The following is a 27,089-nucleotide window of genomic DNA, read 5'->3' as shown; positions in this document are numbered from 1 at the left end:
CAAAGGGGGGGGAGGGGGGCGGGGCCTGTCGCGACAGGGGGGGAGGGGAGGGGCGACGCGACCCGCCGTGGTGGGAGGGGGGTGGACACAGGAGCTGCTGCCAACCCATCCCCAAATCTGCACCCCCCCAGGATGAGCTGCCCCCCCCCCAATCCCTGCTGCCCCCCCCAGCCCCCCAAAATAGGGCCCCGCCCCTCCCCCAACACCCCCCCGCAGTCAAGGTCCTGCCCCCCCCCCCGCCCATCGCTGCCCCCTAAACGGGGCCTGGGACCCCCCAAATCCTTCAGCGCCCCCCCCCAAATCGAGATCCTGACCCCCCCCCCACCCCTCAAACGGCGTCCTGAGCCCCCCACCCCCCAAAATGGGCATCCTGAGCCCAACCCCAAAGCCCCCCCCAGCCAGGGACCCCCCCGTTTTGGTGGTCCTCCCCGAATTTGGGGCCCCCCCCGGGGCTGACCTCTCTCCCTTCTCTCGCAGACGTTTGTCGCCACCCTGGCAAACGGGATGAGCCTCCAGACGCCGCTGGAGCATGTAAATATCCGCCCCCCCCCCAAAACCACCCCCAGGGCCCCCACCAAAAACCCCCAGGGCCCCCCCAAAATCTTCAGGACCCCTCTGAACCCCCCCCACCCAGCCCCAAACCCCCCCACGTCCTGGTGCGGGACGGGCCGGTGACGGGGTTTGGGGGATGTGTAACCATCCTGAACCCCCCCGAGCGCCCCCCCCCCGGGACCCCCAAAACCTCCAGGACCCCCCAAAACCCAGGCCCCCCCCAAACCCCCCAGCATCCCGGTGTGGGACAGGCCAGCAGCAACAGGGTTTGGGGGGTGTGTTAACTGCCCTAACCCCCCCCCAGGACCCCCCAAAACCTCCAGGACCCCCCAAAACCCAGGCCCCCCCCAAAAAAAACCCCCAAACCCCCCCAGGCTGCCCCCCCCAGCCCCGTGCGGGACGGGCCAGCGATGGGATTGGAGGGCCTGCAAAAATCCTTTAACCCCTCCCCAAAAAATACCCCCGGGACCCCCAAAAACCCCTAAACCCCCCTCCCCCCCCAAAAAAAACCCACCAGGAGCCCCAAAACCCTCAGGACCCCCCAAAACCTGAGGGCCCCCAAAACCCCCCCACCCCCCCGAGCTCCGTGCGGGACAGGGCAGCGGTGGGATCTGGGGGAGCTGTAAAAACCCCAGGGACCCCCCCAAAAACCCCCAACCCCCCCCCAAAAAACCCCCAGGGACCCCAACCCCCCCCCCCGCAGCCCTGTGTGGGTGGAGGCAGCGCCGGGATGGGGGGGTGATCCCCACGATTTTTGGGGGGTTCCTCGCGATTTTTTTTTTTTGGGGGGGGTGGGGGTCTGACAGGTGCCCCCCCCCAAATTCCCCACCCCAGGTGTCGTGCCCCCCGGGGAGGGCAGCGCCAAGCCCCCCGCCGAGGAGATGACGTCCAAGGATTACTACTTCGACTCCTATGCGCACTTCGGCATCCACGAGGTACGGGGGGGCCACCCCCCAAAAATACCCCCCCAAAAAATACCCCCCCCCCAAAAAATAATACGGGGGGGCGGGGGGGGGGGCTGTGGGGCCTTACAGCCCCCGATTTTCCTGTGTCCACCCCCCAATTTCTCGTGTCCCCCTCCAATTTTTCATCGTCCCCCCCCAATTTCTCGTCCTCCCCCAATTTCTCATATACCCCCCCTCAAATTTCCTCCCCCCCTCCAGCTGTTGGGGGGGCGCACACACGGATTTGGGGGGGTCGGGAATTTTTGGGCCCTCCCCAAGTCCCGGTTTTATTCCCAAGGGAACGGCAGTGGGGTGGGGGGGGCAGAGAGGGGTCGGGGGGCTGTTTTTGGGTGCTGACCCCCCCGCGCCCCCCCCCAGGAGATGCTGAAGGACGAGGTGGGGGGTCGGGGGGTTTGGGGGTGTTTGTGGGTGCAGTTTGGGGGGCATGGGGCAGCTCAGGGGTGTTCAGGGCAGTTCAGGGGGCTGTGGGGGGGGTCGGGGGGCTGTTTTTGGGGTGCTGACCCCCCCGCGCCCCCCCCAGGAGATGCTGAAGGATGAGGTGCGCACGCTGACCTACCGCAACTCCATGTTCCACAACCGGCACCTCTTCAAGGACAAGGTGGTGCTGGACGTGGGCAGCGGCACCGGCATCCTCTGCATGTTCCGCCGCCAAGGCCGGGCGCGCGCCGCGTCATCGGGGTGAGCGGGGGTTTGGGGGGTCCCGGGGGGGTTTGGGGGTCCTGGGGGGCGTGGGGGGACCCAGCTGACCCCCCCCCCTCTACTCCCGCCCCCAGATCGAGTGCTCCAGCATCTCCGACTACGCCGTCAAGATCGTCAAGGCCAATAAATTGGATCACGGTGAGGGGGCTGCCCCCCCCGGGACCCCTCACTGTCCCCCACGTGGCTCCCGAGCCTCTCAGTGCCCCCTTGGGGACCCCCATCTGCCCCCCAGATCCCGCAGGACCCCTCACTGCGCCCCGGGACCCCCCAGACACCCCCATTCCTCCCCCATTTCCCCCCCCCAGACACCCCCATTCCCCCCCCAGATACCCGCATCCCCCCCCAGGAGCCCCACTCACCCCCCAGACACCCCCATTCTTCCCCCAGGACCCCCAAACCCCCCCATTCCCCCCCAGGACCCCCACTCACCCCCCAGACCACCCCCCATTCCCCCCCCCAGGACCCCCAGACACCCCCATTCCCCCCCCGACACCCCCATTCCCCCCCCCCCAGGACCCCCATCCCCCCCCAGGACCCCCCACTCACCCACCAGACACCCCCATCCCCCCCCCAGGACCCCCACTCACCCCCTAGACACCCCCATTCCCCCCCCAGGACCCCCATCCCCCCCCCAGACACCCCCAGGACCCCCCCAGGACCCCTGCTCACCCCCATTTTGCCTCCCGGGAGCCCTGCTGACCCCCCCATTTCCTCCCCCTCCTGGCCCCAGACACCGCCGGGACCCCCCCCCGTTCCCCCTCAGCGCCCCCCCAGCCCCCCGCTGACCCCCCCGCTGCCCCCCCCAGTGTGTCCATCATCAAGGGCAAGGTGGAGGAGGTGGAGCTGCCGGTGGAGAAGGTCGACATCATCATCAGCACGAGTGGATGGGCTACTGCCTGTTCTACGAGTCCATGCTCAACACCGTCATCTGACGCGCAGGGACAAGTGGCTGGTGGGCCCCCCCAGACCCCCCCGAAATCCCTGGGACCCCCCCCCAAACCCCCCCGGGACCCCCAAACCCCCCACAGCCCCCACAAACCCCCCCGGGACCCCCCACACCACCCGCTGCCTGTTCTACGAGTCCATGCTCAACACAGTCACCTACGCGCGGGACAAGTGGCTGGTGGGCCCCCCCGACCCCCCCGAAATCCCTGGGACCCCCCCAAACCCCCCCGGGACCCCCAAAACCCCCTTGAGACACCCCCTGCGACACCCCCCCCCAATTTTGGGCCCCCCCGCCAATTTTGGCCCCCCCCCAGACCCCCGACGGCCTCATCTTCCCCGACCGCGCCACGCTCTACGTGACGGCCATCGAGGACCGGCAGTACAAGGACTACAAAATCCACTGTGAGCGGGACTGGGGGGGTCGGGGGGAGAGGGGGGGTCCCAAAATTCGGCGTGACCCCCCCTGCGCCCCCCCACAGGGTGGGAGAACGTCTAGGCTTCGACATGTCCTGCATCAAGGACGTGGCCATCAAGGAGCCGCTGGTGGACGTGGTGGACCCCAAGCAGCTGGTGACCAACGCCTGCCTCATCAAGGTGGGGGGCCACGGGACCCCCCTTGGGGGGCTTGGGGGGTTTGGGAGGGGAAACAGGACCCCCCCGGGGGGGTTGGGGGGGCTGGGACCCCCCCCCAGGGGGAGACGTGGGGTTCTGGGGAGCCTCAGGAGGGGGATGTGGGGCTGAGACCCCCCCAAATGGAGGTTGCCCCCCCCCCCCCAATGTGGGGGGTTTGTGTGTGTCCCCCCCCCAGGTGAGTTTTTACCCCCCTGTGGGGGTTTTGCCCCCCCAAACAGGGTTTTGTCCCCCCCCAGTGTATTTTGTCCCACCCCCCCCCGCTGTATTGTGACCCCCCGCGCTGCGTTTTGACCCCCAGGAGGCGGACATGTACACGGTGAAGGTGGAGGAGCTGGGGGGGGGCTGTATTTCTCCCCGCTGTGTTTTGACCCCCGCGCTGTGTTTTGACCCCCTGCGGTGTTTTGACCCCGCGCTGCGTTTGGACCCCCAGGAGGTGGACATCTACGCGGTGAAGGTGGAGGAGCTGACGTTCACGGCGCCGTTCTGCCTGCAGGTGAAGCGCAACGACTACGTGCACGCGCTGGTCGCCTACTTCAACATCGAGTTCACGCGCTGCCACAAGCGCACCGGCTTCTCCACCAGTGAGGGGCGGGGCCGGGGGCGGGGCCGGGGCGGGGCTGCCTGCTCCCTGCACAGGTTTCTGTGTTGGAAAGGGGGCGGAGCCTAGCGGAGGGGGTGGAGCTAGGTCTTGAGGGGTGGGGCCAGGCTGGAAGGGGCGGGGCTACCCGCAGAAGGGGCAGGGCCGGCTCAGAGGGGGCGGGGCTACCCGCAGAAGGGGCCCTCCTCCTGCTCCCTGGGTGGGTTTCTGGGCCAGGGAGGGGGTGGAGCCTATTTGAGTGGGTGGAGCATACTTGGAGGGGCGTGGCTAGCCACTGAGGAGGTGGAGCCAGGCTGGAAGGGGTGGGGTTACTCACAGAGGGGGCGGGGCCAACAGCAGGCCCCCTCTATCCCCCAAGCTGGATTCTGGCTGAGGAGGGGGGTGGAGCCTATTTCAGGGGGTGGGGCTAGCCCCGGGGGGGTGGAGTCTTGCATCGATGGGGCGGGGCCTTCCTCAGGAGGCAGGGCTAGCCACTGAGGGGGTGGGGCCAGCTGCAGAGGGTGGGGCTGCCATCAGGCCCCTGTCCAATCCCCTCCTAGGTTGGGGGTGGTGTCTTGTGGGGGGCGTGGCCTTTGTCAAGGGGTGGGGCGAGTTTTGGGGGCGTGGTCTTTGACCAGGGGGCGTGGCCCACCCATTCCTGCTGCTACCACACAAGTGGCTCATCAGCAAATGGTGGGGGGTGGAGCCAAGCGCGGGGGGCGGGGCTAAACCTGGGGGGCGGGTGGTGTCAGCAGCGTGGGGGCGTGGCCTCCGAGGGGGCGTGGCCAGGGCAGCGCTAAGCAGCAGAGGCCAGGAGCTGCGGTTCCCTTGGGGTTTGGGGAGGGGGGTTCCCTGGTTTGGGTGTCTCCCCTCAGTTCGGGGGGGCTCCCCTGGTTCGGGGGCGGTTCCCGGTTTGGGGGGCTCCACTCAGTTTGGGGGGGTTCCCTGGTCAGGGAGTTCCCTGGTCGGGGGGTTCCCCGGTTCGGGGGGGTTCCCTGGTCAGGGGGTTCCCTGGTTGGGGGGTTTCCTGGTCGGGGGGTTCCCTGGTCGTGGCGTTCCTCAGTTCGGGGGGTTCCCTGGTCGGGGGGTTCCCTGGTCGGGGGGTTCCTCGGTTCGGGGGGGTTCCCTGGTCAGGGGGTTCCCTGGTCGTGGCGTTCCTCAGTTCGGGGGTGGTTCCCTGGTCGGGGGGTTCCCTGGTCAGGGCGTTCCTCGGTTCGGGGGGGTTCCCTGGTCGGGGGTTCCCTGGTCGGGGGGTTCCCCGGTTCGGGGGGGTTCCCTGGTCAGGGGGTTCCCTGGTCGTGGCGTTCCTCAGTTCGGGGGGTTCCCTGGTTGGGGGGTTCCCTGGTCAGGGGGTTCCCTGGTCGGGGGGTTCCCCGGTTCGGGGGGGGTTCCCTGGTCAGGGGGCTCCCTGGTCAGGGGGTTCCCTGGTCGGGGGGTTCCCCGGTTCGGGGGGGGTTCCCTGGTCAGGGGGTTTCCTGGTCGGGGGGTTCCCTGGTCGGGGGGTTCCCTGGTCGTGGCGTTCCTCAGTTTCGGGGGGTTCCCTGGTTGGGGGGTTTCCCTGGTCAGGGCGTTCCTCCGTTCGGAGGGGGGTTCCCCGGCTGGGGGTTCCCCGGCTGGGGGTCCCGGCGCCGCCCCCACGCCCCCCCCGCGCCCCCAGGCCCCGAGTCGCCGTACACGCACTGGAAGCAGACGGTGTTCTACATGGAGGGAGTACCTGACCGTCAAGGCGGGGGAGGAGATCTTCGGCACCATCACCATGAAACCCAACGCCAAGAACAACGTCAGCGGGGGGGCGCGGGGGGGGCGGGGGCCACCGGGGAGGGGCAATGGGGTGCTGGATGGGGTCTGGGGGGGGAGGGGGGAAGCATAGGGTGCTGGGGCGGCGTGGGGAGGGGGCTAGGGGCTGTGGGTCTGGGGGGGGGGGGCATGGGGGTGTGCGGGGGGGGCATAGGGTGCTGGGGGGGGCATTGGTCCATGGGGGGGGTATTGGGGGTTGAGGGGCTGCGAGGGGGGAGATTCCTTGAGGTTCAGGGGCTTTTTTGGGGTTTGGGGGGGTCCCGGGGTGCAGGGGAAGGGTGGAGCCCCCCTGTGGTGTTTGGGGGGCCCCCCTGACCCCCCCGTCCCCCCCCAGCGGGACCTGGATTTCACCATCGACCTGGACTTCAAGGGGCAGCTGTGCGAGCTCTCCTGCTCCACCGACTACCGCATGCGCTAGGGGGGCCCTGAAATGGGGGGGGGGGGGCCGAAATGGGCGGGAACAACCCCCAAACGGGGAGGGGGGGGGCCCAAAAAATCGGGCAGACACCCCCAAAGATGGGGGGAGGGGCCCCAAAAGTGGGGCTACCCCCCAAGCCAGGGAATCCCCCCACCCCCAAAGTCCATAGGGGTCCCCAAATTCCCCCCCCCTTTATGGGGTCCCCAAATCCCCCCCCCTTGGGGTCCCCAGATCCCCTCCCCCCACTCTTGAGGGTCCCTTTGTCTGTGGGGGGGGGTGTCCCCCAAATCCCCTCCCCCACTGTGGGGGGAGGGGCGCGTGTCCCTCACCCTGTGTCACTGAGGGGGAGGAGCGGCCCCCGTTGTCCCCCAATCCCCTCCCACGTCCTTGTGGGGGCGGGGTCCTTGTCATGTCCCTTCCCCCTCCACGGTTTTGCAGGGGGGTCCCGGGTTGGGGGGCACGGTGGGGGAGGGGGTGGGGTCCCCTGTGTGCCCCTCCCCCCCCCCTTTGGTAAGTTATGTTTTTATACCGGGAATAAACGTGGCCAGCGCCCCCCCGCCCCCGCATCATTTGGGGGGGTACACCGGGGGGGTTCCGATGTCACTGGGGGGTCCCAAAGTCCTGGGGGGGCGGTGGGGTCCCAGTGTCCCTTGATGTCACCCGGGGGTCCCCAAATGTCACTGGGGGGGGGCGTCCCCCACCGTCACCCGCGGTTCCCGTCCCCTCCAGCACCGCTCCGTGTTTTTGGGCAGGGGGGAAGGCGGGGGGGGCTGCCCCCCCCCTCCCCGGTTTATTCCCTGCCCCCCCCGGGTCAGAGCTCGTCCCGCGGGCGCTGCAGGTCCTGCCCGAAGTCGGTGGCCTGGCTGCCCACGAACAGCTCCCAGCTGGCCAGCACCTCTGCGCGCGTCAGCCGCCCGTCCTGGGGGTGGGGGGCACCGTGGGACCCCCGACCCCCCCCATGGGGCACCCAGCCCCCCCACGGGGTGCCCACCCCCCCTCGGGACTCCCGACCCAGCCACGGGGCACCCACCCCCCTCAGGGCACCCGAGCCCCCCCCCACCCCAATCCAGGCTCCCCTCCCCCACCCCCAGGGTCTCCCCCCTCCCCCCCAATTTAGCCCCTCCCCCACCCCAGGGGCCCCAATTGCTCCCCTCCCCCCCAATTTAGCCCCTCCCCTCCCCCTGCAGCACCTGTGGGTGCTCCCCTCTCCCAGGTCCAGGGGCTGCGGCCGCTCCCCCGCCCCCCCCCCCAATCTGAGACCCCCCCTCCCCCCCGGGGGCCCACCCGGTCGCGGTCGGCGTGGTGCAGCAGGTGCGCGGCCTCCACGGCGGCCCAGTCGGCGCTGGGGGGGCGCAGCCAGTGCCCCAGTTCGGCGGGGCCCAGGCGCCGTCGCGTCCCGGTCCCGTCCCGCGCCCCCGCGAACTGCGCCCGCTCCTCGCGCACCCACTGCGGCTCGGGGGCGCCGGGGGCCCCCCGCGTACAGCTCGGCTGCGGGGGAGGGGTGGGGGGGGGACGCGTCAGCGGGGGCCACCCCGAAATCTGGGGGTGCGGGGATTTAGGGACCCCAAAATTTGAGGGCTCAGGCACCCAGGGGCCTGGACACGGGGGGGGGGGGCACCCCGACACAGGGGGGGCTCAGGGACCCATGTGGGTGCTTGGGGACCCAAAAAGTTGGGGGACCCAGATTTGGGGGGGGGGGGGGCAGGATGTCTGGGGGTTCGGGGGTCCCAGAAATTGGGGTGCCCAGGACCCCAGGGCTCTGCTCTTTGGGTGCTGAGGGGCCCAGGCTGCAGGGACCCCAACATTGGGGCTGGGGGGGGGGGGTCAGGGTCAGGGGCACCCAGGGGCCCACACCATGCGTGTGCCCCCCTCCCCCACCCCCCCGAAAGGGGGGTACCCCCCCCCTCACCAATGTACTCGTCCTCCTGGATGAAGCCGTCGCCGTCCTTGTCCATGTCCTCCAGCGTCTCCTGTGCGGTTTGAGGGGGGACAGGGTGACCCTCCCCCTCCCCGGCTAACCCCCCCCCCCGCCAGGGGGCGCCCTCCCCCCCCATTCCTCCCGGCCGCCAGGGGGCGCCCTCCTCACCGTCACCACCAGCTCCCGCATGTGCTCGAAGTCCTCGGGGTGCAAGAACGCCGCCAGCTCCTCGGCGTCGGCCGTCCCGTCCCCGTCGGCGTCGGCCGCCCGGAAGCGGCGCTCGTCCCGCGCCAGCAGGCGCCGGTAGGTGTCGGGGTGCTGGGTGTCCCCGAAATCCTCCTCTGGGGGGGGGGGGGGAGGGTTGGGGGGATCGGGGGGGACCCAGGGGTCTGGGAGACCCCCCCAACCCAGGGACCCAGTGGTCTGGGACCCCCCCCAAGTGCACCCAAGAGCACCCAGTGTCAGGGGACCTCCCCCCCCCCCAAAAAAGAACCCAGGGGTTCAGGAGACCCCCATAACCCAGGCCCCCCATATTGTCCCCCTGGCCAGCAGGGGGGCGCCCTCACCGGCGTCGCCGTAGGCCAGCGCGCGGTACTCGGCCCAGGCCACGCGCCCGTCGCCGTCGCGGTCGTAGCGCCGCCGCCCCCCCCGCACGCTCTCCTCGCGCGCCCCCCGCCGCCGCCGCTGCATCCAGGCCCCCAGCTCGGCCGCCGTCACCCCCCCGTCGCTGTCCCCGTCGATCAGTTCCACCAGCAGCCTGGGGGGGGGGGGGGGGTCAGGGCACCCCAAAAACCCCACAAACCCCCCCCCAAAACATCCGAACCCCCCCAAAAACCCCAGACCCCCCCCCAGGAACACGCCGGACCCCCCCCCCAGAAACACCAGACCCCCCCCCAGAAACACCCAGACCCCCAAAAACCCCAGACCCCCCCCCAAAACACCTGAACCCTCCCCAAAAACCCTGGACCCCCCCCAAAACACCCCGGACCCCCCCCCAAAACCACAGACCCCCCCAAACACCCAAGACTCCCCCCCAAACGCCTCCCCCAGCTCAAACCCCCCCCACCTCCCCATGACCCCCCAACGACCCCCAACCCCCCGCCAAGGACCCCCACCCTCCCCCCAAGCCCCCCTGCGGGGTGTTTCTGTGGGGGGAATTTTGGGGGGGGGTTTGTTTTAGGGGGGTGTTTTTGGGAGGCTGGTTTTGGGGTCTGTACCCCAGGTGGCGCTGGTGGGGGGATGTTTTGGGGAGTGTGTTTGGGGGGGGGTATTTTTGGGGGGTGTTTTTTGGGGGGGTTATTTTGAGGGGGCTGTTTTGGGGGGCCGTACCCCAGGCGGCGCTGGCTCTCGGCGGGGGGCAGCTGCTCGAACTCCCGCGCCCCCTCGGCGCCCAGGAAGGCGGCGTGGTCGTAGGCGAAGCCGTCGCGGTGGTCGTGAGTGGCCCCCCCCGGGTCGCGCGGGCCCCCCCCCGGCTCGGGGTGCGGGGAGACCCCCGCCAGGCACAGCGCCGCCAGCCACAGGCACCCCCCCCACAGCATCCTGGGGGGACGGGGGGCTGAGGGGAGCCCCAAAAACGGGCGGCAACGGGACCCCCACCCCCCCCAAACTCCCCCCAGGGCCCCCCAACCCCCCCAGATCCCTTTAGGATCCCCCAAGCCCCTCTAGGACCCCCCTAGAGCCCCCCAGCGCCCCCTCTGCCCCCCACCGGACACCCAAATCCCTCAAGGACCCCTGAGACCCCCCCAAACCCCTCGATGCCCCCCCTCAGACCCCCCCCCCAAATCCCTCAAGGACCCCTGAGACCCCCCCCAAACCTCATCCACCCCCCTCTGGACCCCCCAAACCCCTCCATGCCCCCCAAACTCCCCAGGACCACCAGGACCCCACAACTCCCCCCAACTCCCCCCCAAGCCCCCCCGGACCCCCAACTCCCCCAACTCCCTCTCAAACCCCCCCAGGACCCCCCCAGATCCCCGCCCCCACCCGCCGCTCTCTCACCTCTCCCCGTCCTGGGCCCGACCCGGGGGGGGTGGGAGGGGGGCTGTCTCGCGCCCCCCCGCGCGCCCCCCCCCTTCCCGCCGCCCAATCAGGAGCCGCCGGGCCCTCGCGGGCCGCTCGCGCCGCGCGCCCATTGGCTGCCGCCCGCCACGTCTGGGCTGCGGGGGGGGGGAAGTTCCGGGCCCGAAAAAAGAGAATTTGAGCCCAAAATGGGGGGGGGGGCGGGGCTGGACTGGGTTATACTGGGGCTGGACTGTACCACAGTGGGCCTGTACTGGTTTATACTGGGATGTACTGGGCTGGACTGGGTTATACTGGGTTGTACTGGGGCTGGACTGTGCAAGAGGGGGCCTGTACTGGTTTATACTGGGATGTACTGGGCTGGACTGGGTTATACTGGGTTGTACTGGGCTGGACTGTGCAAGAGGGGGCCTGTACTGGTTTATACTGGGATGTACTGGGCTGGGACTGGGGCCTATACTGGGTTATACTGGGGCTGGACTGTACCGCAGTGGCCTGTACTGATTTATACTGGGATGCGCTGGGCTGGACTGGGGCCTATACTGGGTTGTAACTGGGGCTGGACTGTGCAAGAGGGGCCCCGTACTGGTTTATACTGGGCTGTACTGGGGCTGTGCTGTGCCACAGGGTTTGTGTGATGGTCAGTGCTGGATTCCAGTTCGAGGAGGCCCCGGTGCCCGCGGCGCTGGCGCTGGCACTGCGCGGTGAGGAGCCGCCGCGGGCACCGGGGCTCCGGCCCTTCCCTGACCAACCGCGCTTCCACGGTTCCCGGCCAGCGCCAAGGGCACTCACTAGTCACCCCCCAGCCGGGGGAGGGCACTGATTACCCCCCGGGTGGGGGAGGGCACTAATGACCCCCCGGGTGGGGGAGGGCACTAATGACCCCCCAGGTGGGGGAGGGCACTGATTACCCCCCGGGTGGGGTGTGTTACCCAAACTGTCCAGTTCCTCCCCAGGGGACATCGTGCTCAGCATTTCGGGAGAGGATTGGGGTGGGGGGGCAGTCGCTGCTCCTCCGGAGGGACCTGGCCCCCCAGTTCCCTGTGAGAGGGTGTAACAGCGCGCTGAAGGGCTTTTTGTTCTCAGTTCGCCTTTGCCTGGTGCTCTCTTGGTTGTGGTTGTTTTTTTTTTTTTCCTTCTTTTTTTTTTTTTTCTTGTTTAATTGGAACCCCCGAGTTTTGCGTTCTCTTTCCCACTTCTCCCTGCCTGTCCTGGTTCAGCCCCGGTCGGGACTGGACTACGTGGTCTCTCTCACTCCCCTCGCCCTCTGAGGGAACGTGGCCCCTCTGGGTCCGTTAATATCCCTCTGTGGGACCCCCCGTATGGCTGCTCTGAACCCTTACATCCCTCTTTGGGACCCCCGTACGGCCGCTCTGAGCCCTTACGTCCCTCTTTGGGACCCCCGTACGGCCGCTCTGAGCCCTTACGTCCCTCTTTGGGACCCCCGTTACGGCCGCTCTGAGCCCTTACATCCCTCTGTGGGACCCCCGTATGGCTGCTCTGAACCCTTACATCCCTCTTTGGGACCCCCGTACGGCCGCTCTGAGCCCTTACATCCCTCTGTGGGACCCCCCGTATGGCTGCTCTGAACCCTTACATCCCTCTTTGGGACCCCCATACGGCCGCTCTGAGCCCTTACGTCCCTCTTTGGGACCCCCGTACGGCCGCTCTGAGCCCTTACGTCCCTCTTTGGGACCCCCCGTACGGCCGCTCTGAACCCTTACATCCCTCTTTGGGACCACCCCATACGGCCGCTCTGAGCCCTTACGTCCCTCTTTGGGACCCCCGAATAGCCACTCTGAGCCCTTACGTCCCTCTTTGGGACCCCCGTACGGCCGCTCTGAGCCCTTACGTCCCTCTTTGGGACCCCCGTACGGCCGCTCTGAGCCCTTACGTCCCTCTTTGGGACCCCCGAATAGCCACTCTGAGCCCTTACATCCTCTTTGGGACCCCCATACGGCCGCTCTGAGCCCTTACGTCCCTCTTTGGGACCCCCGAATAGCCACTCTGAGCCCTTACATCCCTCTTTGGGACCCCCGTTACGGCCGCTCTGAGCCTTACGTCCCTCTTTGGGACCCCCGAATAGCCACTCTGAGCCCTTACGTCCCTCTTTGGACCCCCGTACGGCCGCTCTGAGCCCTTACGTCCCTCTTTGGGACCCCCGAATAGCCACTCTGAGCCCTTACGTCCCTCTTTGGGACCCCCGTACGGCCGCTCTGAGCCCTTACGTCCCTCTTTGGGACCCCCGAATAGCCACTCTGAGCCCTTACATCCCTCTTTGGGACCCCCGTACGGCCGCTCTGAGCCCTTACGTCCCTCTTTGGGACCCCCGTACGGCCGCTCTGAGCCCTTACGTCCCTCTTTGGACCACCCGTACGGCCGCTCTGAACCCTTACATCCCTCTTTGGGACCCCCATACGGCCGCTCTGAGCCCTTACGTCCCTCTTGGGACCCCCGTACGGCCGCTCTGAGCCCTTACGTCCCTCTTTGGGACCCCCGTACGGCCGCTCTGAGCCCTTACATCCCTCTTTGGGACCCCCGTACGGCCGCTCTGAGCCCTTACGTCCCTCTTTGGGACCCCCGTACGGCCGCTCTGAACCCTTACATCCCTCTTTGGGACCCCCCGTACGGCCGCTCTGAGCCCTTACGTCCCTCTTTGGGACCCCCGTACGGCCGCTCTGAGCCCTTACATCCCTCTTTGGGACCCCCGTACGGCCGCTCTGAACCCTTACATCCCTCTTTGGGACCCCCGTACGGCCGCTCTGAGCCCTTACGTCCCTCTTTGGGACCCCCGTACGGCCGCTCTGAGCCCTTACGTCCCTCTTTGGGACCCCCGAATAGCCACTCTGAGCCCTTACGTCCCTCTTTGGGACCCCCGTACGGCCGCTCTGAGCCCTTACGTCCCTCTTTGGGACCCCCGAATAGCCACTCTGAGCCCTTACGTCCCTCTTTGGGACCCCCGAATAGCCACTCTGAGCCCTTACGTCCCTCTTTGGACCCCCGTACGGCCGCTCTGAGCCCTTACGTCCCTCTTTGGACCCCCGAATAGCCACTCTGAGCCCTTACGTCCCTCTTTGGGACCCCCGTACGGCCGCTCTGAGCCCTTACGTCCCTCTTTGGGACCCCCGAATAGCCACTCTGAGCCCTTACGTCCCTCTTTGGGACCCCCGTACGGCCGCTCTGAGCCCTTACGTCCCTCTTTGGGACCCCCGTACGGCCGCTCTGAGCCCTTACGTCCCTCTTTGGGACCCCCGAATAGCCACTCTGAGCCCTACGTCCCTCTTTGGACCCCCGTATAGACCCATGTGGGATACCACAGACCCTCCAAGAGCCCCTGTCTCTCCGTTAGGAACGCTTTATTCCCTCTATGGAGCCAAAATCCCACCTGGAGCTTTTATACCCCCTTTGGGACGCCCTGTACTCCCTCTGGGAGCCAAAATCCCCCCCAGGAGCTTTTTTACCCCCTTTGGGACACCATGTACTCCCTCTGGGAGCCCAAATACCACCGGTGACCCCTTATATCCCCTTCCAGGACCCCCTGTACCCCCTACAGGTCCCCTTACGCCCCTTGTGTGCCCAGAGATGCTAATTTGGGACCCCCCAAATCCACCCTGTGAGCCCGTATAGCGCAGTTCAGGATCCCATCTGTGCCCCGTGAGCCCCACTGTGCCATTTGGGACCCACATCTACTCCCTTTGGGACCCTACAGACCACCTGAAGGACCCGAAAAAGGCTTTGAGCCCTTATATCCCTCTTTGGGACCCCCTCCAAGTCCTTACAGCTCCATTTGGTGATGATTCGGTACGTATGGGTGTACGTTCGGGAACATTTTGCTGTTCATTTTGGAATATTCTGCTGTTGGTTGGGGGACACAGCTGGGCTGGGTTCCCAATCTGCCCCCAGGTGGGACAGTTCACCCAATGAGCCGGGGGCTGCTCCTCCCCCGGTGACCCCCTGCTCCGTATTTAAGGGAGGAGGGGGCTGGAGGGTCCTGGGGCTTGGGAGGAAGCTGAGCTCTGGGATTTGCTGTGAGTATTACAAGAAAATGAAGGGGCTTCATTTTTTTTTTTGCTACTGAGTTTTATAGTTTGGTTTTCCAGCTCTACTTGGTTTCCTACGCTTGTGATTATTAACATTTTCTCTGAGAGGGGATCGGGTTGAGGGGGTGGTAAATGTGGGAATCCAGGGCGTCTGGGAAAGCCCGGAGCCCCGATGTCTGTGGTGCTGTAGATGCGCTGCCAATGGGCGGTGAGGAGCAGCCAGAGCTTGAGTTGCTGGCACTTTCGGTGTGGGAGCAATCGTCCGACGTTCGTGATTTTTCAGGGTTTTTTTACAGGGGGGGCCTGTTCTTGCACTTGGCGTTGCACATCATCCCCACATCACACTGCCCCAGAAAGAGTCTCAAGAAATATGAGGGACAGGATCTCCCTTTCCCATGCCTAGGGGTCAGGCCTTGGCCCTCTGGCTTAATATAACACACCCAGGTTTACTCAGAATCTGTTTCACCTTTACATTGCTATTCCCTGTCATCTCTGCCTCCAGGTTTCTGCTCTCACCAGCCCCAGGGAGGCTTTGTCAGTAATGTCCCTCAGGGGGACCCATTAAGGCTCCAAGAAACTTTGGAGTTTGCATCTGACTTTGACTTCTGGAGAGGTTTCCTCAACTTCCTTGCAGTATCTGAGATTCATGGACTCGGCCCCAAACCCACCAGAGAGGTCATTACAATGCCTTGGGCTGGTCCTCTGCTGCTGAGCTGCTCCAGGCTCCTGGGACGCAGGGAGCTCACGGCAAGGAGACAGAACGGCAGAGAGACAGCTCTGCCCAGGAGCAGCTGCTCTGCCAAGCGCAGCAGGGCTGAGGGCTCTGCTGCAGGCACTGAGTGGGGACAGGCAGGGCAGAGAGAGGTTAAAGGCAGCCTGGGCTGAGAGCTCACTGGAGGAGAAACCTTCACAGCCCTTTGCACGGTAAGTCTCTGGCTGCAGGGCAATGAACAGGAGCTTCCTGGAGGGGTCTCATCCAGCTGCCATGGCCCACAGAGATCCCTCTCCAGTGCAGAGGAGGAGGAGGAGATGCTCCAGAGCAGGGATTCCCTGCTGCACGGCCAGAGGGACAGGGCACGACGGCTGCCTTCTCCCAGGGACGGCTGCAGGGTGTGAATGTGTGTGTGCAGGCAGGGGTGCCCAGGGCTGTCCTTCAGAGCAGGGTCCCTGCGCCCCAGGGGCTGTGTGCTGGGGCAGGGACTCTGCCTCTGCCGGGCTCAGCACTCAGCCTGCCCGGGGAGCTCCCCATAGCACTGGGGAAGAAGCTCCAGGTGGAAAGAGGGACCTTTAGCACGGTCCCTCTGCTGTTGAGAGAGTTCTGTGTTGGTCCAGGCTGCTCACAGCTCCAGGTCACTGCTAGAAATTGCGAGAAACAGCTTTTCAATAATCACATCAGGGCAGAGGTTACCTGGAAGGAAAGGTGCTTTCTGAAGTCTCTGCTTTCAGTTTCTTGCTGTGTTTGTGGGGGAAAAGAGCAACGGAGCTGTCAGGTTTGCACAGGACACTGAGACTGCTACAACATTAGACTGAAAGGGCCGTAGGTCTGTGAGGAGGCTGATAATGTCCCTTCACCTCTTCCATTGCCTGCTGAAAGCCACATATATATATATATATATATATATATATATATTATATATATAAAACACCTTTCCCTACTCATTCTGTTCACGGCAGAATGCAGAGGTGTTCAGCTGAGCACGTGGAGTAGCACAGGGAGAGCTCAGTTTCCCTTTCTCTTCACCAGCAGCTGTATTTTCCACCTGTCCTTTGGGTCTAATGGCACTTGTCCCACGTATGTCCTGCCTCTGCCTAACCTAAATCAGGGCAGGTGAATGTCCGTTTGACGGCCAAGCATGGGCTTGTAGTGCTACACGAGACGCCAGGGCTCTGCAGCACAACTGCATGCAGCTGGCACAGACAGCACCGGCCCTGTGCAGGAACCCCAGCCCCATTCAGAGCAGGGGTGTGACGGGCACCAGCCAGGGCACCTTGGACAAATTCAGTGCCTTTGGCCACTGACTGAATCCCACCGCTGCAGAGACACAAGGTCTGTCCCTTCTCCATCCAGTAGATGTATGACAGCACATGAACACAAAACATCTCCCACGGAGGTCTCTGCAAGTGTTCTGTCACTCTCAAACCCTCCTGGTTCTTCTCTCCCCATCGTTTAACCTTCCCATTGATGATGCCATCATGGATTAATCCAACAGGTTTCATAATGTTCCTGTATCACAGGATGCCCACACCCAAAACCACTTTCAAAATCCTCTCTCTCTTTGCTGGGATGGGCTTCACCTCCAGGCCAAACATGCACCAATGTCCTCACGCTGAGGAGCACACTGTTGAGGGAGACAAAGAACCCATTCAAGTCCTCATGGAGAATTTCGCGACCAGTGACCCGGGGAGTACCTGGAAGGGGAGCAAATCAACATGCCAAATATTGTGGAGGTTGCTGGAGGGTCTTGGGACACTTTGGGAAACAGGTCTCTGTAGATCGGGTGTCAGGTGGGCCGACAATGGTGAAGCCCTTTGCATCTGTTACTCACCAAGATCTGGTGAGGGATGTGAAAGCCAGAGTCAGCCTTCGTTGTCACGATCATGACATAACAGGGTCTCACCTCCCAAGGAGAATGAGGAAGGAAAATCGAAAAGTGCAGATGCCAGACCTCCGAGGAGGAGGCTTTGGCCTAGTCATGTGATTTCTAGTGGGGGAGCCCATGTGAGCAGCACAGAAGGGCAGCAGAGCTCAGTAGAGCTGGTCTTCAAGGACAGCGCTTTTCAAGTACAAGACCGTCTGCCCCAACAGTCAGGAAAAGAAGAAGAGAGATTCAGGAGAGAAGCTTGAGGAAGCAGGAAATTCCTGGGACAGCTGCATTGTAAATAGGAAGCATACAGGAGATGGATGCGGAGACTTGAAAGAAAGAAGGAATTCAGAAATAGGGTTGGTTTTAGGAAAGCTGCAGAGTTGACACTTGCAAGGGAGTTCAGGGGCACAACAATCAGCTGTCACTACTTCAGGAAAAGTTAAAGAAGAAATGAAGAGAATGTGTGGCCACTGCTGGGTTTAGTAAGAGGAGGAATAGATAGGTTGGAGTTACTCTTGGCCTTTGTCTTCTCCAGCAAGGTCTCTCAGTTCTGTGTGCCTAAAAGGCAGAGCCCAGCCAGAACACAGCAGTGGATGGAGATGGAGTCAGAGGTTACTTAGGTAAGGTCAAGCCTTTAGAGTCCATTGCACCAGATGGGATGGACGTCAGGATGCTGAGAGACCAGGATGATGTCATAGCAAGGCTGTTCCGAGACATTTTGTGAGGTCATTGTCACGTTCCAATTTCAGACGAGGGGAAGGCCCCCTTGCGTTCTAGCCGACCTCAGACGAATCTGGGGAGCTAGGGGCGGCTGGACCGACCTCTCACACACCGGAGCGTGGTTTTGTTCATATTCTCGGGAACAGAATTAAGACTCAAAACGGAGTCAAGTGCCAGGTAGCTTTATTAACCCGACAAGAAGTTTGTAAATGGAAGAGAAAGGAAGGAAAGAGGGAAAAGAGTTTCGGTTGTAACAGCTACCACCACGGAGCTGCAGCGTCCCGACAGTTCAGTTCGCTCGATGGGGGAACGATCCATCCGGTGTTGGTCGTCTCGATGTCGGTTCCGTGGAGGTGTATTCCGGCCAATGTGTATTCCGTTGAATGAAGTGAAGTGTAGAAGAAGTGTCGAAGTCTCGAAATGTAGAAGAAGTGTCTCGAAGAAATCTCTCAGTCTCGAAGAAGTGTCTAAGACGTCTCCCTGTCTCAGTCCAGAAATGTCCCTTTTTATGTTGGTTTTTTTCATTGTATTTTGAGAGCTGGTTTTCCTAGCCGCACCCCTCACCTGGTGGAGATATGCATGCCCATTACCCGGTGATCCATTACCGGGCGATATGCATGCCCATTACCAGGTGATATGTATCTCTGGGCGCATGCTGGAGGCTAGGGCTAGATTTCTGGGAACCAGCTCTGCATTCAGGTTTGCAGGACAACAGGAGTTGCCTTGCAAGATAACGGGAAGCCATTGCTCGGGTGGTGGCCCACTATTTCAACAATGTTGAGAAAAATTTCTGACACAGTCTTTTACAGTCATAATGAGTGGAGAAAGCAACAAGCCAATCTTGCATCCCTCTCCATGGAGCTGGCTGAAAGCTGTCATGAGGCAGTGCTGAGAGACAGGGCAGCACCTGAAGGTGTCTCTTGGAGGCTGGTGGGGAATCCCTTTCAGCAGGTGAAAGGACAGCAGAAGCCCACATGCAGGACAAGCGAACCTTTCCCTACTCATTCTGTTCAGGACAGAGGGCAGAGGAGTTCAGCTGAGCACGTGGAGTAGCACAGGGAGAGCTCAGTTTCCCTTTCTCTTTACTGAGAGAAGGAGTTAAAGAAATTTTAATATATATGGCATTGATTAATTATTGCTGTGCATCCTAAGGAATCAAGTTGATAAATAGTGCTTAATGTTTTGTTAACTACTTGCTTAATAATTTGCTAACCATTGTGCAAACTATTTGAAGCAGAAAGTCTTGCAATTCTTCACGAAAGACAGTTCCCGGTAAGGACTAGGGGGGTCGCTTCAAGAACCAGCTAAAACCGACCCTGCAGCTTGAATGAAAGCCAAGGGATAACTGAGTTTGCGCAGGAACAAAAGGTTACTAGCGGTGACGAAGAGGAGTCACCTGCCTTCATCCCCACGACCCCCGACGACCACCAGCAGGAGGCACTGCGCAAGCCCAGACAGGAGGAGTTTATGAAAATGACCCCTTGGGACTAATTTTAATACGAAGCGGGGATAGGTCATGCATATGTCTAGGCGTATTGTGAAACTTGATGTATATGTAACATTTGGTTGTGTAAATTTAAAGTGAGTTGCCACGTAAGGCGCGCACGGTTTTGGTGGGACTACCCCCCTGTGCTGCCCAGCGCTGAATAAACATACCTACTTTACAATCTTACAGATTGTGGAGTCCGTTTTCCGCACGTCAGTTTGGCGAGCCAGCCAGGAGGATCTCTGCTTGGCTGCGGGATCGACTGCGGAGCGGACGCCCCTAGGCGCGCCCCGAGCACTTTCCTCGGAGGAGCCTCCGCTGCCAGCCGCTCACCGCAGGAGCAGACAACGACCTCCTGAAGCCGCGGACCAAACGGTATGTTTTACTGAAGGGCCTGTCACGCGTGGCCAGGGCAGCTGGTAAATCGCGCAGAGACGTCTGGCGTGCTGCCTACCCAGCTGATCTCACTTATGGTGAGCATGTTCTACTGGGTCATATGGCATCCCTCCTTGGGCCCAGGCCCTCCTCCTTAGGGTCCCTGCTCTGCCAGCCAGGTCCTAGCCTGCCCTGAGGTACAAGGTTATTCTTTCCCCTCAATGAAGGACTTGTTGCTTCTCCTTGTGAACTTCAGGATGTTTCTGTTGGCCGAATCCCAGAGATTCTCAGGGTTCTCCCAGACTGATGCTCCATTGTGAGAGCTGTTAATCTTGCAGGCAGCAGGCTCACCCTGATTTTGGTGTCTCTCACAAGAAAACAGCATGATTTGCAGGGCACTACAAATACTAAAATAAGGTATTAATTCAACAACATTGCTTTCAAATATAGAATTATCCATGCTGACCACCTCAGAAAGAGCTACAAAGCAAGCCAAGCCAAGACCAGTGTGGAAAGAGCAAACAAAGGAGAGCTGTTTGTATGGGAGGAGCTAAGGATGATCAAAGGGAAGATCTCTGGTGGGGGAAAAGAGGGGAAAAGGAAACAGCAGATGAAGCAAAGGGCATGATCAAGGAGGTGTGGAAGTACCTGCCAAGCAGCTCTGCATATGACCAGCGGTGACTTGCACAAGACAAGAAAGATGATCTGACCAAAGTCATGTTTGCTCACTTCCATGGCCATGAGGAACCAGAGTGCTTTCCCTAGCATGGTCAAGGGAAGCCCTGTGGTGGAAGGAAATGCACCATCACTGGTGCTGCAAGGCAGCTCAGGAGGTCTCTAAGCCAACCTCCTCCTCACAGCAAGGTCTCATCACCATTGCACAGCGTTTAAACCTGAACTATTTTGGACATAGTGTAAAAAGTGCTGAGCAGAAGGGATAATCACTTCTTCTGCCTGTGGTGCTCCTCATGCAGCCCTGGATGCTGTTGGCCACGTTCTCTGCTGGGTCATGTTTTGCCTCATGAAACTGAAGGACCACCACCGCCTTTTCCCACAGAGCTGTTGCCCAGCCACACAGTTCCTGGCCTCTGTCACTGCAGCCTGGAATTCCCCTGGTCAGTCCTTGGGTCTTTTTAGAAGATAGACACAAAATTTGCTTTTTGCTTTCTCCAGTCTTTATGACCTCACACGATGTCTCGGAGCAGCCTTGCTATGACATCATCCTGGTCTCTCAACATCCTAGGATTCATCCCATCTGGTGCAATGGCCTCTTAAGGGTTGACCTTACCTAAGTAACCTCTGACTTGATCTCCATCCACTGCTGTGTTCTGGCTGGGCTCTGCCTTTTAGGCACACAGAACTGAGAGACCTTGCTGGAGAAGACAAAGGCCAAGAGTACGTCAAACCTATCTACTCTCTTGGTAAACCCAGCAGTGGCCACACATTCTCTTCATTTCTTCTTCTGAAGTAATAACAGCTGATTGTTGTGCCCTTGAACTCTCGTGCAAGTGTCAACTCTAGGCCTTCCTAAAACCAACTGTATTTAGAATCATAGAATGATTAGGGCTGGAAGGGACCTTCAAAGGTCAACTAGTCCAACCCCTCTGAAAGGAGCAGGGACATCTCCAACCAGATCAGGTTGCTCAGAGGCTCATCAGACCTGGCCTTGAACACTCCCAGAGATGGAGCATCAACCATTTCTCTGGGAAACCTGTTCCCGTGTTCCACCACTGTCATTGTTATATATTTTTTCCTAATATCCAATCTAAGTCTAACTCCCTCTATTTTAAAACCATTACCCCTTGTCCTATCACAACAGGCCCTACTGAACAGCCTCTCCCCATCTCTCGTTGGCCCACTTTAGGAACTCTCAGCCTGTCCTCATAGGAGAGGTGCTCCAGCCCTCTTATCATATTCGTGGCCCTCTTCTGGACCCTCTCCACCTGGTCCATGTCCTTCTTGTGTTGGGGACTCCAGAACTGGACACAGTACTCCAGGTGGGGTCTCACCAGGGCAGAGTAGAGGGGCAGAATCACCTCCCTCGACCTGCTGGCCAGGATGCTCTTGGCCTTCTGGGCCACAAGGGTGCATTGCCGGCTCACGTCCACCAGCACTCCCAAGTCCTTCTCCTCAGGGCTGCTCTCAATCCATTCTCCGCCCAGCCTGTATTTCTGCATGGCATTGCCACGACCCAGGTGCAGGACCTTGATCTTGGCCTGATTGAATTTCATAAGGTTGGCATGGGCCCACCGCTCCAGCTTGTCAAGGTCCCTCTGGACGGCATCCCTCCCCTCCAGCGTGTCGACAGCACCACACAGCTTGGTGTCATTGGTGAACTTGCTGAGGGTGCACTCTATCCCACTGGCCATGTCGCCGCCAAAGATGTTGAACAGGGCCGGACCCAACATGGACCCCTGAGTGACGCCAGTCGTCACCAGCCTCCACCTGGACATTGACCACCACTCTCTGAGTGCAGCCATCCAGCCAATTCATTATCCACTGAGTGGTCCATCTAGGTTAGCGAGAAAGATGTCATGCGGGACAGTGTATACTGCCTTGCACAAGTCCAGGTAGATGATGTCCGTTGCTCGTCCCTTGTCCACCGATGCCGTCACCCCGTCATAGAAGGCCACCAAATTGGTCAGGCACGATCTGCCCTTGGTGAAGCCATGTTGGCAGTCACCAACCACCTCCTTGCTCTCCATGTGCCTGAGCGTGGTTTCCAGGAGAATCTTCTCCATGACCCTGCCAGGCACAGAGGTGAGGCTGACCGGCCTGGAGTTACCCTGCATCCATCTCCTGTACGATTCCTTTTTTTCCATGGAGCTTTCCCATGAGTTTCCTGCTTCTATTTTCGTTCCTCATTCTAACCAGCAGGTGACACCCAATTATTTAACGATCATGACAACTAAGGCTGACTCTGGCTTTCACATCCCTCACCAGATCTTCCCTCTTGGTGAGTAACAGATGCAAATCAGTTTCACCATTGTTGGCCCATCTGACACCCCATCTACAGAGACCTGTTTCCCAAAGTGTCCCAAGACCCTCCAGCAACCTCCACAATATTTGGCATGTTGATTTGCTCCCCTTCCAGGTACTCCCCGGGTCACTGGTCGCGAAATTCTCCATGAGGACTTGAATGGGTTCTTTGTCTCCCTCAACAGTGTGCTCCTCAGCGTGAGGACATTGGTGCATGTTTGGCCTGGAGGTGAAGCCCATCCCAGCAAAGAGAGAGAGGATTTTGAAAGTGGTTTTGGGTGTGGGCATCCTGTGATACAGGAACATCATGAAACATGTTGGATTAATCCATGATGGCATCATCAATGGGAAGGTTAAACGATGGGGAGAGAAGAACCAGGAGGGTTTGAGAGTGACAGAACACTTGCAGAGACCTCCGTGGGAGATGTTTTGTGTTCATGTGCTGTCATACATCTACTGGATGGAGAAGGGACAGACCTTGTGTCTCTGCAGCGGTGGGATTCAGTCAGTGGCCAAAGGCACTGAATTGGTCCAAGATGCCCTGGCTGGTGCCCGTCACACCCCTGCTCTGAATGGGGCTGGGGTTCCTGCACAGGGCCGGTGCTGTCTGTGCCAGCTGCATGCAGTTGTGCTGCAGAGCCCTGGCGTCTCGTGTAGCACTACAAGCCCATGCTTGGCCGTCAAACGGACATTCACCTGCCCTGATTTAGGTTAGGCAGAGGAGGGACGTGTGTGGGACAAGTGCTGTTCTACCCAAAGGACAGGTGGAAAATACAGCTGCTGGTGAAGAGAAAGGGAAACTGAGCTCTCCCTGTGCTACTCCACGTGCTCAGCTGAACTCCTCTGCCCTCTGTCCTGAACATCATGACTAGGGAAAAGTTCGCTTGTCCTGCATGTGGGCTTCTGCTGTCCTTTCACCTCCTCAAAGGGATACCCCACCAGCCTCCAAGAGACAACTTCAGGTGCTGGCCTGTCTCTCAGCACTGCCTCATTACAGCTTGCAGTCAGCTCCATGGAGAGGGATGCAAGATTTGCTTCTTGCTTCCTCCACTCATTATGACATCACAAAATGTCTCAGAACATAGCCTTGCTATGACATCATCCTGGTCTCTCAGCATCCTGACGTCCATCCCATCTGGTGCAATGGACTCTAAAGGCTTGACCTTATCTTAGTAACCTCTGACTCCATCTCCATCCACTGCTGTGTTCTGGCTGGGCTCTGCCTTTTAGGCACATGCAACTGAGAGACCTTGCTGGAGAAGACAAAGGCCGAGAGTACCTCCAACCTATCTATTCCTCCTCTTACTAAACCCAGCAGTGGCCACACATTCTCTTCCTTTCTTCTTCACCTTTTCCTCAAGTAGGAACAGCTGATTGTTGTGCCCCTGAACTCCCTTGCAAGTGTCAACTCTGCAGCTTTCCTAAAACCAACCCTATTTCTGAATTCCTTCTTTCTTTCAAGTCTCCGCATCCATCTCCTGTATGCTTCCTTTTTGCCATGGAGCTTTCCCAGGAATTTCCTGCTTCCTCAAGCTTCTCTCCTGAATATCTCTTCTTCTTTTCCTGACTGTTGGGGCAGACGGTCTTGTACTTGAAAAGCGCTGTCCTTGAAGACCAGCTCTACTGAGCTCTGCTGCCCTTCTGTGCTGCTCACATGGGCTCCCCCACTAGAAATCACATGACTAGGCCAAAGCCTCCTCCTCTGAGGTCGGGCATCTGTACTTTTCTGTTTTCCTTCCTGTCACGAACCGATAAATATCCGGTTGTGAAAGGTACGGATTTCTCAGTTACAGAATTAAGACACAACGGTGTCATACGCATATATTGGGGTTTTTTTTCATTCACACACAAACTGTAATGGCGGCTAGAGAACGAGAAATAGAGGAGAGAGAGGAAAAGAGAAAAAAAGAGTGGAGAAAATACCACCATGGAGAGTCAGCCTTCTGAAAGTCCGTCTTATATAGTGGGTGGGGTGGGCGCCTCAAGAGGATGACAATGCCACCACGGAGAATCGGCGTCCCAAAGGTCCGTCTGAGTGGGGTGGAGGTCCACACACAGGTTCATGTGGTGACCCTTTTTATAGTCGTTTGTATCAGCCCTCCCTTCTTGATATTTTGGGGGTGTTTACCAGTCTTTCCATCTTAGGAGCTTCCTGCCTGTGGTTTAGCTTGTGATTACTGCATCATGCTGATCTGTCTCTGTGGTGGTGGGTGTTAGCTCTCTGCAAATGCAAGGCCCGCTTGTTCTTTGTAAGCAGTGAGGTTACCTGATGTCCAGCAAGACGGTGTCCACAAAGTCATTTTGCATCCCCCAGAGCGGGCCTCCATTGTGCAGTCACTTGGCAATGCTGTGCATGCTTGGTATCATCCAAGGCCTGAGCTCATGCACAGGGTTTGGCTCTATTCTGGGGCAAGGGTACAAAAACAAGATACCCCGTTTTGCAGTTCTTGGAGTTTTTAAGCACGTGTTGCTGTTTCAGCTACAAAAACAGGATGTTTGTCTAGACATTTTTTCACATTTATTGAAGTTTTTAGCATTGTGGTTTGTCGACGTTTTGCTCGGTTCCATCCATCGTTTAGTGTTGTTGAGACATTAATTAACCTTTTCAGTCTCTGAAAAGGGAGGTAGATTTAGATTAGATATTAGGAAAATTTTTTTTAAACTGAGGGTGGTGGAACACTGGCCCAGGTTGCCCAGAGAGGTGGTGAATGTCCCGTACCTGGTAAAATTCAAGGCCAGGTTGGATGAGGCTCTGAGGAACCTGATCTGGTTGAAGATGTCCCTGCTCCCTGCAGAGGTGTTAGACTAGACAACATTTAAAGGTTCCTTCCAAACCTAAACATTCTATGATTCTAAAATTTCTGCTTAAATAATATTATTCTTGGCATTCGATTCCTGGGTTTTTTTGATCCAAACACCTCATGTACAAATGGAGCTAGACTCCTTGTGTAGAGAGACACAATAAAGAAACCAGTTCAAAATTGCTTTTCCAAGCTCCCATCTCTATTGAACTTTTCCGGAGCAAGGTGCAGCTGCAGCATGCAGGAGGGGTTCAGGAGCCAAGAGCCCAGATGCCACATGGGGACCTACGGCCTTTCCATTGCTCTCCAGTTACCCCCTGCCCTTGCACCTTGTTCAGAATCAGATCCCTCTCAAGTACCCAGGTGCTGCTTTGAGCTTCAAGGAGTCAGAAGCCTCGCCTCGTCTGTCAGCAACAGGATTATCTCTTCAGCCAGCTCCCTCACTGTGTTTGTATCTACCTGTGAAAAGCATCTCCAGTGAGGTTATCCCCTGTGGGGTGATGAACCTCATTGGAGGCACCTTAGACTTAGCATACAGATGAGGAGTGTGGGTTCTTGTTTATTAAACTTTACCATCCTCTCCTTCTGTTGGTTTGCAATGAAGGAAACCCTGCTGTGCCTGTGTGCAGCCAGGTCTCTCAGGAAAGCAGGTGGGAGTTGGTGCAGAGGAGCTGCCACCTCCAGCTGCAGACCTGGGTGGAGGAGTCTGATGTCAGGAAAAGTGATGCAAGTCCCAGGGGAGTTATGAGAGAAATGGCAGGGCTGGAGTGGTGAGGAATCAGGTTGTTCGTGCAGTGTCTGACCTCCAGGAGGAGCAGGTCCTACCCATGCTGATACCGTTAGCAAATGCCCTGCATCCATATCTACTGGAGAATGCTGCAATCACTCCTTCTGACCACTGAAAAAGTAATAAAATTGAAAAAAAAAAAAGAAACCTAAAAATAAAAAATACTTTTTTGTTGAATACTCAGAAAAATCTTCCCCTTTATGTCCACTCTGGAGACTCTCCAATTAGCTGTCCAAGACTTGAAGATTGTAGGAAATAATTGGAAGGGACATGGCTTTTTGCATTTTAATGAGCCCCAGGTTGTACCTGGTGGTGGGACCATGAACCTCAGACACTGAGAGGAGCCTGGACAAACCCCTGAAGAAGCCAACGTCAGAAGCAACCCCTACAGTCTCAGGGAGTATTAATGGGTCCCACTGGGGATCGTTACCAACAAAGCCTCCCTGGGGGCTGGTTAGGGGAGAAAATGGGAGGCAGAGATGAGAGGCAGGCAAAGGCGATGTAAAGGTGGCTCTGATGCTGAGTGTACCTCAATGTGTTGCATGAAGACAAAGGGCCATGGCCTGACCCCCAGCCCCTGGGAAGGGAGAGCCTGTGGGTCACACATTGCTCAGGGCTTTTCCTGGGGCAGTGTGATGTGGGAATGTGTGGTGCCTGGTGCAGGAGTATGGTATGATGCTTATGGGTCTCTCCTTGGTGGAGTGAGGAGGCCTTCATGTCCTGGTGCCATCAAGTTGTGTTGTCTCCTGACAGGCCTTGGTGGTCCAGGCAACAGGGGTAAAGACCTTGGCTC

The 27,089-nt window shown here is 59.9% G+C and overlaps 2 protein-coding genes across 2 annotated transcripts; one reads left to right on the top strand and one right to left on the bottom strand.

Moving 5' to 3' along the window:
• Positions 1–477: 477 nt before the first annotated feature.
• On the top strand, positions 478–6,604 carry LOC147596157 (protein arginine N-methyltransferase 1-like; the record flags this gene model as incomplete). Its single annotated transcript, XM_086771636.1, is given in 16 exon segments — positions 478–656; positions 1,359–1,399; positions 1,402–1,487; positions 2,038–2,160; positions 2,163–2,195; positions 2,291–2,352; positions 3,020–3,092; positions 3,095–3,161; positions 3,314–3,339; positions 3,476–3,563; positions 3,641–3,652; positions 3,655–3,755; positions 4,225–4,375; positions 6,029–6,078; positions 6,080–6,151; positions 6,503–6,604. Coding segments are annotated over 16 exon segments (1,248 nt in total), but the record flags the coding sequence as incomplete, so codon positions are not given.
• Positions 6,605–7,388: 784 nt separating this feature from the next.
• Positions 7,389–10,539, bottom strand: LOC147596156 (reticulocalbin-3-like). Its single transcript, XM_086771637.1, is given in 8 exon segments — positions 7,389–7,505; positions 7,871–8,059; positions 8,061–8,074; positions 8,496–8,556; positions 8,673–8,845; positions 9,071–9,261; positions 9,834–10,043; positions 10,503–10,539. Coding segments are annotated over 7 exon segments (945 nt in total). The 5' UTR covers position 10,043; positions 10,503–10,539; the 3' UTR covers positions 7,389–7,397.
• Between the last annotated feature and the right edge of the window lie 16,550 nt (positions 10,540–27,089).

The sequence above is a fragment of the Chlamydotis macqueenii genome, unplaced genomic scaffold, assembly GCF_036417535.1.
Source record: "Chlamydotis macqueenii isolate bChlMac1 unplaced genomic scaffold, bChlMac1.mat HAP1_SCAFFOLD_130, whole genome shotgun sequence".
Lineage (NCBI taxonomy): Eukaryota > Metazoa > Chordata > Aves > Otidiformes > Otididae > Chlamydotis > Chlamydotis macqueenii.
Note: the sequence above shows the minus strand (reverse complement) of the source record. Positions and strands in the feature narration are given on the sequence as shown.